We start from the raw sequence: 13296 nt of genomic DNA on the forward strand, positions 1-13296 counted from the left end.
TTTATTTCTGTCACAAAACCTCTTTCAATGCTGGAAAGCCAAAGGATTACAACTGTGAATTTTGGCAGGGGGTTTTCTGTCCTTGCTGAAATCTGCCTTTTCAAAACAACGTTGAGAGAATCCTTGTTTTGAACTAAAATAGCAGCTGCAAGGGTTTTCAACCATGACCATTTAAATGAGGTTTGGGGTTGTTTTTTTTTTTTGCAACTTTGCATTTTAGTTTCGTTCTCGGTCTTTGCAATAGGTGGCTGTGGTTGAGCAGTCGAGGGGTCTAGTGAGGATAAATTGTGATATTGTCCAGACTGTGTCTGATTATTCCTGCTGAGGTTTTTACTGAGCTGCCTTCACTGACACTGGACCCACCAGGGGTTGGTCTGTGAAACCAGACCCAGGCAGGACCTGACCCGTGGTCTGTACCTTGGGTTGTGGCTCATGAAGGTTCTCTGGGAGCCTTGGCACAGGAAAGATGTGGTGCTGTTGGAATAAAATCAGAGGAGGCCACAGAGATGCTCCAAAGGATGGAGTTCCTCTGCTCTGGAGCCAGGCTGGGAGAGCTGGGGGTGTTCATCTGGAGAAGAGAAGGATCCAGGGAGAGCTCAGAGCCCCTTCCAGGGCCTAAAGGGGCTCCAGGAGAGCTGGAGAGGGACTTGGGACAAGGCATGGAGGGACAGGACACAGGGAATGGCTCCCACTGCCAGAGGGCAGGGATGGATGGATGGATATTGGGAAGGAATTTTTGGCTGGGATGGTGGTGAGGCCCTGGCACAGGGTGCCCAGAGCAGCTGTGTCTGCCCCTGGATCCCTGGGAGTATCCAAGGCCGGGCTGGATGAGGCTTGGAGCAACCTGGCATAGAAGAAGGGGTGGGACCAACGTGAGCTTTTAATGTCCCCTCCAACCCAGACCATTCTGTGATTCTGTGATCTTTCTGTGACTTATAAAGGGATTTCTGATGGACAGAAACTCCATGGAACACAGAGGAAATCCCAAGGTGAGGTGTGTAAGTTCCAGAGGTGATGCTGTTGTCTGCTCAACATGAAATACCTCAGTATTTCCCCAAAAGGAGGGGACTGAGACGTGATGGGCTTCCCTTGCAGCCACCCAAGGGTAGAGTGGCAGGGTCTGGGGTGACCCTGATCTCCCTCCACTCTATAAATGCCATTTTGGCTGCACCCCCTGACAAATCCCTCCATTCTGAAGGACTCCAAGTATTCAATGCCTGGGTCCCTCACTTCAGTGTGGACGTTCCCTGGAGCATGTCCAGGGAAGGGAACAGAGCTGGGGAAGGGGCTGGAGCACCAGGAGCAGCTGAAGGAGCTGGGAAAGGGGCTCAGCCTGGAGAAAAGGAGGCTCTGGAGGGACCCTGTGGCTCTGCACGACTCCTGACAAGAGGGGACAGCCAGTGGGGATCAGGCTCTGCTCCCAGGGAACAGGGACAGGAGGAGAGGGAACAGCCTCCAGCTGTGCCAGGGGAGGGTCATTAGGTTGGTCATTAGGAATAATTTCTTCACAGAAAATCTGGTGCCCGGGAAGTTCCACCTGAACATGAGGAAGAGCTTCTTTCCTGTGCAGTGACCGAGCACTGGAACAGGTTGACCAGAAAGGATGTGGAGTTTCCTTCACTGGAGATGTTCTAGGACTGCCTGGATGCAATCCTTTGCAACCCTGTGCTCTGGGTTGACGCTGTTTGAGGAGAGAGGTTGAACCAGATGCCTGGTCACCTTTAAATTGACCACTTCTGTCATTCTGTGCTTTGACATTGAAGGGGCTGCCCAGGGAGGTTTTGGAGTCCCCATCCCTGAAGGTGTCCAAGGAACACCTGGACATGGCACTCAGTGCTCTGGTCTGGTGACAAGGTAGTGATGGATCACAAGTTGGACTCGATGATCGCGGAGGTTTTTTTCCACATTAATTTAATTCCGTGACTCAGCCAGCGGGAAGAACTACATCTCCCAGCGCGCACCGCGGCGGCCCCCGGGAGCTGAAGGGCGTGGCGGTGCGCGATGCTCGCTGGGAGTTGTAGTCCGACCGGCATTGGCCCGGCGCAGCACCTCCCTCCCCGGCGCTCCTCCCCGCTCCGGCTCTCCCTCGGCAGACGGAAGCCGGGCAGGGACGGGGGAGCCGGGAAGGCTGGAGCGGCAGGATGGGGGACTCCAAAGTGAAGGTGGCGGTGCGTGTCCGCCCCATGAACCGGCGAGGTGAGACTCCCCCTTCTTCCTCAGCATCCCCCTCCCCTGTCCTTCCCGGGAGCGGCGCGGGCCGGGGGTGCCGGTCCTTGGGGACAGGTGTCGGTCGGGACAGGTGTGCCCCAGTGCGGGTGAATCGCTGCGTGTCCGTGTGTGCTTAATTATTTATCAGGAATAAACACAGCCCGGCTAGGCACAGGCGGGTGTGCGGCCGCAGCCGCGCTGTGCTCACCCCCCTCTCCCGATATCCTGATTTCCCCAAACCTGCCTGGTTTTATGGCTTTATTTTGCCTTGCTCCCCTGGGGAACAGCCCTCTCCGCACCTCTTGCACCTGCTTTACAGCCGGTTCCTGCTGGGACAGCGCTTCCTTCTTCCTGCTTTGCGGATTTGGGGGAAAATGCCTCTTTTTCTGCATTTTGCCCCGTGCTAATTCACCCCGCTGCTCTCCAGCCCTCGGTGCTTGAGTGGGACGCTGTTAACCAGATGACAGCGACACAAGGACAAAAAACAAGCAAGAAAATACAGAAGAGGAAGCGAGAATTGACAAGAGAAAATTTTTTGTTGTTGTTGTTGGCTTTTTTTTTTCCTCCTCAACGAAACTTGCCTAAGGGTTATGTTAATCAGACCGTGGTCTGGGCAGCTGTTTAAATGTTTATTGCTTGTCTTAATTAGAAAAGCTTGCTCTGGATGATGAGGAAGCAAGTATGAAAAGGCAGCTTCAGCCAAGGAATGGGAAGGTGAAGGAGGCAGAAATCCAAGAAAGTGTAGGGTGGCTTTTTTTTTAATCCCACATTCTCACAGGAGTATGCCAATAATTCCTTTTGGGGAAAGGGAATCCAGTGAAGTCAGTTAAAGCAAAAAAAAAGAGGGAGAGGGGAGCCTTTTATTGCCTACATCATCTGACATATAATATCTCTTTAATTCCCTTCTTTAAGAAAGAAGAAGGGTTGAAGTATTGAGTACAGTTATTCCACACCTGTAAAACGTCAGCAGGGGAATGTTCACTGAGTTCACAAGAGCTCCTGAGTCCCACTTCCAGAGCAAGAGATGGAGTTGATGTCTTTACAATCTGGTAGTTTAGGGAAACTGAGGATATTTTGACCAAAAGTTTTGTTAAAGTTCAGGTGTCAGCTCTCAAAACAGAGCAGAACCCATCCTTACAGGAATTGGTTGGAGAAGGTGGAGTGGCAGTGAGGAGGAGGTGGTGGGAGCTGGGAGAGGAGCTGGAAGGTGGTGCCCGGTGTCGGTGACAGATTTGGGCTTTCCTCTTGCTCATGTCCCTTTCCTGACATAGGTCATTTCCTTGGCTGTGCCCCAGAGGTCTCCTGACCGCTTGGTGTTCCTCACCCCCGGGATTAGACAATAATTCAGGTTGGAAGGGACCTTTGGAGCTCGTCAGAGGAGATGAGGTTGCCTAGGGACTAGGTCAGTGAAGTTTGGAATCTCCAGGGGTGACTAATGCACCTCTCCCTCCCACATATATCCTTCATCTGTTCAGCCCTGAGTTTGTCCTCGTGTCCCTCTCCAGCCAGGAACTGTGGGGAAGCAGTGGGGGAAGTAAAGGAATCTAGAGGAAATCTAGATTTTATCTTGTTGCTCTCTTTCACAGAATATCCTGAGTTGGAAGGTGACTCACAAGTCCAGCTTCTGTTTTATTCTGTATAAACTTAAAAATCTTATGGAGAGGATGACTCCTATGAGGAATCTCATCCAGGAGTGAGGGACATTGAGTATCAGTCCTTGATGCTCCTCAGAGAGAAGAGGCGGGCCTGAACCCCCCCACTCTTGGCAGTTTGCTGCTATTAAACATCCTGTTATTTGTGAGTGATGCCTAAATCCATTTAAGTCTAACCTAGAAGATCCATGTAGTTTTCTCCCTCAAACTCTCCTGGAAGTGTTTTTTGTTTTTTTTTCCCAGCAGAGTATTTGTCACAGTCCAGATGTTTTGGTCAGGTCTAAACAACTGATACCTCCCTATGGTATTTCTGATGCACCTGGAATTTATAGACACAGACAGTGCTACCGAGGCTACAATTTTTCTTATCTTTTTAATGTTAAATTTAAGCATTTTTGCAGCTGATTTTCTGAAGAGTCATCCATTTGTAAGACTTCTGTGGCCTTGCCTTTTTTTTTTTTATTAAGTTTTGAGGCAAGAGACAGCTTTCCTGGAAGCTCTTTCATACATATTTTGTTCTGAGCAGTATCTGTATGGACTTCTGGGGCTTTGGACCTGAAGCAAGCATTTGTTTTCTTCAGGATCACGAGTAATGTTCTTTCCTTCCCTCTGCACTGAAGGGCTTAACATTGCAAACCTGTCAGATGGCTGAGACTGTGGAAAGTTAAGCTTTGAAATATTCTCGGTGTTTACTTGTGGTGGTGGTGGTTGTCTTTGGTGTTTGAGTTATGAATTTCTTAAGGCAAGGGTTTATTAGGTTAATAAAAGTGGTGTGCTTAACTGTTAGGAGTTTTTACAGCTCATAAAAGTATAATGGGATCCTTGCCTGCATGTGGAAGGGATTTGTGTATCAAATAATTGGTTATTTATAGCACTCACATTTCAAGGTGTTTGGATTGAGGGTCCTGCTTCATTCTCATGCAGAGTGGTAATCCATAAACTTAGTTTATAGCATTCATTTTTAGTGAGGGGAAGCATTTCTAATTGTACTTGGGTTTGGGGTTGTTTTTTTTTTTTTTGCATCGAGGCTGCTTTGCTTTGGATCTTGCTTCAAATTAGACCTCAATCCTACCAAGCCTGTGTGGAAGCTTCGCCTTTATAAAATGCTGCTGTGTCCACACGTTCTCAGTGCCACGTCTGAGGTTGGAGGCTCTCCTGGGTGGCAACTGAGGCATCTTTTCTCACATCCCTCCTACTTTGCAAACTGGGATCTCGATTAACAGGCTTTTATGAATTAAATAATTCAGTACTGCTTTGTTAGATAAGGCTCCTGGTCTTTTATTTTGCTGGCTCTGTAATTCACTGAAGTATTTCCTAGTGCACTGCGTTATTCAAATGGGGGTTTGATAACAATCAGGAAGTTCTTTTGCTGTTTTATTTAAGATTTGCAGTGGATTTCCTTTTATAAGTGTCGTGTTTGAATTCTCTTAGCAGATATTAATCATATTTCAGGTAAATGCAAATCTCAAGCCATATGATGCAAAGCAAATGACAGCTGAAGGCTTTTTAATTAAGATTTTTCTGACTGAATGCTTTGTTTTCAGGTGATGTTTGGGTACAGGCAGTACATAAGTATTTTAAGTCATTGTGTTTCCTTGTGCTTTTGAATCAGTTCAGTGTCATGTTAATTAATACTGATAAAATTGCTCTGTTTTAGAAGAACATGACTTATGCTCAAGGATATGGCTGATGCCACTTAAGCCAGTCCAGACTGATCTCACTTGGGTCAATACTTTTTGAACAAAGAAAGTCAGGAAAACAGCTGCCTGTATTCTGGCAATGCTGCCATATTAAACTGTTCTAGGATTGTAGTGTAAGATCTGCAGCTCCAGTTTAAATATTTGGATTAAACTGTTCTAGAACTGTAGTGTAAGATCTGCAGCTCCAGTTTAAATATTTGGATTAAACTGTTCTAGAACTGTAGTGTAAGACCTGTTTAAACCTCCACTTTAAATACCTGGATTGTCTGTAAATACACATTCAGGTATCTGTTATGTTGATATGTATATTTATCCAGACTATCAGTGTTGAAACAGGGATCTTCTCACACTTTGATGCTAAAATTTCTGTTTCCAGTGCTTGTGAGGAAGGAATTTGCTTCTGTATCTGTACAAGCTTCTGATCATTGTGTCAGGTGGTAATTTTACGTCCTCCTACTCTTCTTGGAGGTTTCATTTCTAGCTCCTTGAAATGTTTTGGGGTTTGAGGTGAGGAGGTGGGGGTTGTTCCTCTGCTCTTGTTTGTTTGTTTTCCCATGGAAATGACAACAGACACGATTTATCTATAAATTGGAGTTTGTGCAAGCAGGTTTATGAGATTAATTACAGTATTACAGGGCGTGAAATGGCACCTGTTGTATCCTGATGGCAATGTGCAAACCACAAGGCTTTTCTTCACCATTATCCTTGTCATGAGTGCCTGGAGTTTGGAATATTTCCTGGTGATGGTTGATAAGCTATAAAACAGTGTTTGGGCTGTGAGCAGGATTAACCTTGAGATAAGGTGCCAAATGGGTAAAGGATGCAGAGTTAATGTTTTATCTTGTGAGGCAATTGTATTTTAAGAGCTCCTGAGGTGCTACAGCCTTATTCCTCTGCACAGCCAGAGACTCCCAGACATCCAGCCTGGATGCCACAAAGGAATTTTAGTGCTAATTACACCTTCCAAGGAATTTTAGTGCTAATTGAACCCTCTGAGCTCCAAGTGCAGGGGGAGGTTTCCTTGCTGCTCTGGTTTCAGGTTGGCTGCTCCTCCTGAAGATCAGATACACCTGGAATAGCTGTGCCTTGGCTTTTGGGTGCTTGGTGGCTGAGCAAACTCAGGCATTTCGTGCCTATTAATAACTCCAGAGTGTTGAACTTCACTGGGAGCTCACAAGAGTCCCCACACTGATTTATTTACTCAGTCCCCATGAGCTCAGGAGTGTTTGCAGCAGCAGAGCTGGCTGTGAGCAAGATCCATGTCCAGATCCATGAAGTGCCTTCACTAAAGCTGCTTGGGAAGCTTTTCCCTTGCAGAGACTAGAACTAATTTTTAAACATTTGGACAACATGGAATTAACATGAGAGGACACCTTGCCTGTTCCATGTGCTGGTGATTTTGAGTTGATTTTCCCTTCTTGGACAATAGCAGTGATAGCAGTGTGCCCTTCCAGATGCACTCGTACATATTTAATGACCTTTAATTGCTGCAAACTGAAAATTTCATGACTTACATTTGAGCAGTTCATATAACAAGAAAAGCTTGAAAGGTGCCTTCATGTTGGTAGATGTAAAGTACAAGTGAAATTCCTGTATTTTTGTCAGAATTTGTCACTATGTCTTGCAATCAATTCCCTAAAAGTGCTTTTACACTCTTTTTTCCATATAAGCCCTCAGCATTATCATGTAGATGGAAGTTAATTTCACATTCACTCATCTCCTCAGTTACTTTTGGCTTTATTTGTGTTGGCTCCTACGTGGCAAAGAGAAAAGTCACTCTTGGGAGACAAATATTGGCAGGGAAGCTTGAGGACTTGTCTTTGAACTGGCTTTCACATTTCTTTTTCAAACAAAAAAACAACAGAAGACCCCAAACAACAACTTCTCATTTTTTAAAATTTATTTGTGTGATAGACAAACATTTTAATTTACTGTTTAAACATTTCTCAGTGTTTGCCATTTGCTTTTCCAGGACCAAGAAAGGTATGAAGAAACCAATTGTGATTTCTTATCCAATGCAACTTGACGGCTCAGGGTACAACATTCCAGAACTAACCTCCAAGGGAATGTTAATCTCCTGAAAATCTACTGGCAATTTAAAATATAAAATTTCTATCGTCTGTCTTCACAGGAGATTATTTGAGCTTTTGTATTTGGGGCCAATTTTGGCTTATGAGCTTAGGAGGGGCACTTTAAACCTTTCACATTTTATTTGTTATACTTCAGTTGACTTTTCCAGCTTTTGTGAAGCTCTACAAGGCCAGTTTTTCTGGTTCCCAGTGACTGTATAGAATCTGAGGCCCATCTCCAAAGGGTCCTGAAGTGTCACTGAAGGTACAGCTGCCCTAAATGTGGTAGTGGAACCAGGAGGAATCTGAGAGAACTTTTATTTGATCTGTCTTATAACACCAGGCTCATGACTCTGTTTCACTGGAGTTCAGGATGAAATGGTATTTGAAAGGGCTGGGAAATTGTCAACCTTCATAAACTAATTTCTTAAATTGAGATTAATGGAAAAACTTACATGGAAATCAAAACTCGTGACTATTTGGGAAGTGCTTTCCCTTAATTCCTAGAATCATGGAATGGTTTGGGTTGGGAGGGACCTTAAATCTCATCTCATTCTACCCTCTGCCATGGGCAGGGACACCTTCCACTATCCCAGGTGGTTCCAAGCTCCTTCTAGCCTGGCCTTGGACACTCCCAGGGATTCAGAGGCAGCCACAGCTTCTCTGGGCACCCTCTGCCAGGTCCTCACCACCCTCACAGGGAACAATTCCTTCCCAATATCCCATCCATCCCTGCCCTCTGGCTGTGGGAAGCCATTCCCTGTGTCCTGTCTTTCCATCCCTTGTCTCAAGTCCCTCTCCAGCTCTTTTGTGGCACTTCTAGGCATTGGAAGGCTGCTGCCATCTTAAACAATGAGAAAAAATAGAGAATGTAAAGTGGAAAATATGGAGAAATAATTTGTAACAGACCTTTCATCTGCCCTGGCTGTGGTACTAAAAGCTCTTATTAAACCATGCCCACTCAAACCATGAGCTTTAAAACCTTGCATGCTGCCTTATTTGCTGTATTGTTGTTCACCTTAAGATTATTTCAAGCTGCCCTGCGAAAGCTTTCTCTTAGGATCATTCTGTTTGGGTCTGAAATGCAGTGACCTTCGGTGGGATGGTTTTTAGAGTCCTGGCTGAGGAAGATGCAGTGTCACCACGTGGCAGTTCAGGTGTTTCTGTAGTGCCACCAAAGGCAGCCTCCAGAGTTGGGTACAACATTATCCAACCTCTGTTGCCAGCAGTTGCAGCCAGTCCATGGAAACGGTTCCCTGCCAGATCCATAAGCAAAGACAGGAATTTCCCAGAGGTGAAAACATCCAACATTTTCCAAAATACCTCTCTCCCCTTCCTCCAAGATTCGCACACATTCCTTGTCTCTGCCCTGAACCTGATTAGTACAATTTCAAGTGGCACCTTTGCCAGTGTTTCTTAACTCTGTTGTGGAAAATCTGCTGTGGTGAGTTTATGATTACCAGACACGTGACTGCTGTTACAGAGAGATTGGAAATTCTTACCTGTGCTGGGAATGGGCCGATGCCTGCTGAATCCACCGTTCCTTGCAGTGCTAGGCTGCTCCTGGGTTTGCTTTTCCAGCTCTCTCTTGCTTGCTAACTTTTCCACCCTCTTTGAAACTCGCTGAATTTCTTAGTGAAAAAGCCCAAAGCATATATGGGGAGTGAATTATTTTTGTAACACTCACAATGCTGTTATCAAAGGTATGGTAGTGATTTGGGATTTACACAAGTGTGGTTTCAGCTATGATCTACACTGAATCCCAGTTTTAGAACAGTCTTGTGAGGTGTTGAAAAATCAAGGGAAAGGGGAAGGAGAGTGGCTTCCTTCAACCTCTGTCAAACCCACCTTCCAGTTTCACAAGTAAAATAAAAACTCATCCAAGGAATTCTCTGTGAGCAGCTTGGACACAACACTTAACAATTATTCTTACACTCAGCCCAGCTTTGCTTAACACTTCTACAGCTGTGAAATGTAAATGTGGAGAAGTGACTCAGATAAGTGTTACCCTTTATTATGGATGTCACAGCTCTCTTACTCTGAAGCTGTGAAAGAGATTCTCTCGTTCTCTGCAATAAATGGTTCTTGATGCTTAGAGTTTGAGTTTTTAATTCTTCAAAGAGGAATTAGCTGATTAGTTTCTTGATTTGATGAAGCGAGTAGTTTGATTGTGTTTGCTCAGTAATGACTGAAGGTAGAAGCAAGTTAACAGTAATAACAGGCAAGATTTTCTTTTTGAGGTGCAAAATTTGAGATGAATCTTCAAAGTTTGGTAGTGAGCTGCTTCTGTCATCTTTCATTTCACCTTTAATTTCTGAATTTCATGCTGCCTGAAAAAACCACTCCTGAATAATTGAAGAAAATAATACCAAACTTTGACAAGTGAGTCCTTACTACAGGAGGAATTAATTGGGGTGTTTGGATGTGCATTCTTATGATCTTATCTTGGTGCATCCCAATTTTGCTTGTTGTTCAGGAGCAGCAAGTACCCAGCCCACCTGGGAGACACTGAAACTAGTAAAAGTAAGGGTGGAGTCCTTGTGTGATCATATCCAAAAGAGCAGGCAGATAATTTGACTATAAGGCCAACCTGCTTTAATGATATTAAGAACTTAATGAGGTGGAAATGATGATGATATAAGTTTCAGTAGAGGCTAATGTAAGATTCATCTCTCAGTGTACCGGAAGCATTAAAGAATTTAGGAATCTGCCAAAGAATGTAATGGAGGCAGAATGTGAAGAAAGTGAATCAAACAGGATTTAAACTGTTTCTTCAGCTGAAAGGAGAGTTTCCATGTGAGCCTTTGGCCAAGGTAACTGGGATAAGCAGCCTTAAGGATGTCTGGATCTAGACCCAGCTTAGAGTCTCAATATAACTGTTTCTTAGGGGTTTGTTTCATGTGACACCATGAACTGGTAGAGCAGTTCATCTCAGCTGGGACACGATCTCTCCCAGCTCCTCTCTGCCCTCTGCGCAGGTCTCCCTGCCTGTTTGCATGGCCAGGCTTTCAGTGGGCTGATGGAGCTTTCCATGGGGTCTGGATACATCCATTTTCCACGCTGGGTAGTTTTCTGCTGTTGAAGTAACTTGAGATGACTTACAGAGGTTCTGCTGAGCATGGTAGTGACAGAAGGTGAGCAACAGGCACAGGAGGGAAGAACTAGAACCTCTCTGTTTGGAAAGAGCTGCTAGTTTGGCTCAACACATCTTCCAAAACCATGCTGCACACCAAGGTGAGGGGTTTTAGCATTACCTGTGTGAGGGTGGTAATCAAACAAGGTGTGTTGCACAGGACAAATTGGCTTTGAACCTTTTTTCTTGCGATGACATTGACTTTAAGGAAGTCTTTTATACTGCCTGTGTGCTTTCTTAAGGGCATTTCACAGAGAGGTTTAATGAGCACTGGTAAGATGGAGTTCACTGGGCAGTCACGGATGCAAAGCCTGCCATGGGCGTTCTCTCTCAAGAGGTGCATTAAAAAACGTGGCAGAAGGCATGCTGCTTGCAGACCTTTATGCTTTGCATGAGGCAGGTAAAACCCTTCCTCAGGAGCTGGGAAAAGCAGGTCACTGCAATAGAGAGTGTTAATCACTAACCAGCCAGACCAAGATAAAGTGCCTTGTCGGATATGGGATGTACGAAGAACGTGGTTTCATCTGAGCAAGCATGCGTTGCATATTAATGGTAGGTAAATTGGCTTTCAGGGTGTGGGGAGAAATTAAAATAAACACTGGCTTCTGGAACTCGTCTGGCTCTTCCTCCTGCAGAAGCACAGTGTAATAACAGAGGAGCAGTTTTGCTCAGGAGAATTGCAGTTTCATGTGACTGCCTGCTTTGGCCAGTGATCTCGAGTTTTGGCTTTCTTTGCTGTGTGTGAGGTACCAAAAGGCTGTAACATTTCTTTCCAAAAATGTTCATGGAAGAAACTCCCTCTTATTGTGTCACTTACCAGGACGGAGAAGTCTGCAAGATGCTGTGCAATAAGCACAGCCTGAGAGATTTCCAGACTTGAGTTTATAAGGTGCTGTGAGGTGAAAGAGCAAGTACAGGTGACTGAGGAGGAAAGAGCAGAGATGAAGGAGGATGAGGATTATAATTAACATGATTAGACACGAGCGTATTTGGGTGATTCAGCTGAGGTGCTGAACCCTGTGTGGAGGTTATTCGGCGTAGCCCCTCGTCATCCCGGCGTGGGAGGGAGTGAACAGCGTGTCATGGCCATGGAATCAGCACTTGGAAGCCCTTTCCAGGGCCCTTGCCACCGTGCAGGGACATGTTTGTGTGCAGGCCCCATGTCCTGGGTGTCTGTAGCAGTGACTTTGGAGGTGAACAGCGTGTCATGGCCATGGAATCAGCACTTGGAAGCCTTTTCCAGGCTTAGTGTCACTGTGCAGGGACATGTTTGTGTGCAGGCCCCATGTCCTGGGTGTCTGTAGCAGTGACTTTGGCCATGACACCCATCAAAATCACCACTTGGGAGCCCTTTCCAGGGTTAGTGTCATTATGTAGGGACTCGTTTGTGTGCAGGCCCTGCATCCTGGGTGTCTGTAGCAGTGACTTTGGCCATGACACCCATCAGAATCAGCACTTGGAAGCCCTTTCCAGGATTAGTGTCACTATGCAGGGACATGTTTGTGTGCAGGCTCCAAGCCTTGGGTGTCTGTAGCAGTGACTTTGGCCATGACACCCATCAGAGTCAACACCTGGGAGCCCTTTCCACGGCCAGTATCACCCTGCAGCGACATATTTGTGTGCAGGCCCCACGTCCTCTGGCAGTGACTTTGGGTGCAGGCTGTATGCTTTATCCCATACCTAACTCCATTTGTCACTGGGTGGATACCTTGGACTGCTGTCAGTGTTATCTGAAGCTTTTATTTTGCTTTCCCCGCCTCTATGGCTGAGAATTCTCACACACTCCAAATATCCTCATTACTCATAGTCCACATCCCACTGCTTGGCGTCACTTGGGAGAGCTGGACTTGCCTGGAGCCTCTGGGGGAAGGACAAGCCCTTTTCTACGTGCTTGCACCTAAATTATTTTTGATGGGACTTGAATTTCTGCGAGCAGGTGCCCCAGGACTGACAGCTGGCACCGTATCACAGCAGTGGCCGGGGAAAATATGCTGCAGATGGCAGGGGCAGCTTTCCCTGTGGGGCATTGAGGGAGCAATAAGAAGAGCTGTCAAAGTGGTACCAAGCCTAAATGGTTCTTTTCCCCCAGCAGAAATTTCATACTGCCCTTGTATTATGCTGATTGTCCTTCAGTGAAACCCAAATGCTTTTTCTTGCTTTGAAAAGAGTGCTTGCTTTAAAGCTGGACAGGATCCATCCCATCAGAATATCCCTAGAAGTGGAATTTGGCAAAAGTCCTGTTTCTATTCTCTGGCTGATGGGTGGCTGTCAGACTGCATGAATAAATTTGGTGTCTGGAGGAAGTAATGGTGTATATAATCCCAGTGCTTTAGGAGCAGCACTTGACACTCTCTCATTTCTTTATAGAGCTTGATCTGCATACAAAATGTGTGGTGGATGTGGATGCAAACAAGGTTATTCTTCACCCTGTAAACACCAACCTTTCAAAAGGAGATGCCAGGTAAGATTTTTGAATTGGGAAGGTCAGGTTGCATAAATTAAGTATGAGTCTAACAACTAGGAAATGTAGGCCT

General features: G+C 45.7%; 1 protein-coding gene across 1 annotated transcript in view; it reads left to right on the plus strand.

Annotated features, from left to right (window-relative positions):
* Positions 1–2069: 2069 nt before the first annotated feature.
* The window catches only part of KIF13B (kinesin family member 13B), a 126591-nt gene continuing 115364 nt past the window's right edge, over positions 2070–13296 (plus strand). Inside the window, exons 1-2 of the mRNA XM_041480858.1 lie at positions 2070–2196; positions 13130–13223. Of these exons, the coding sequence (XP_041336792.1) occupies positions 2142–2196; positions 13130–13223 (149 nt within the window). The 5' untranslated portion in view covers positions 2070–2141. The remainder of the gene's footprint in view (positions 2197–13129; positions 13224–13296) is intronic.

Source organism: Pyrgilauda ruficollis, unplaced genomic scaffold (genome assembly GCF_017590135.1).
Source record: "Pyrgilauda ruficollis isolate IOZ18807 unplaced genomic scaffold, ASM1759013v1 scaffold54, whole genome shotgun sequence".
In the NCBI taxonomy this organism is placed as follows: Eukaryota; Metazoa; Chordata; class Aves; order Passeriformes; family Passeridae; genus Pyrgilauda; species Pyrgilauda ruficollis.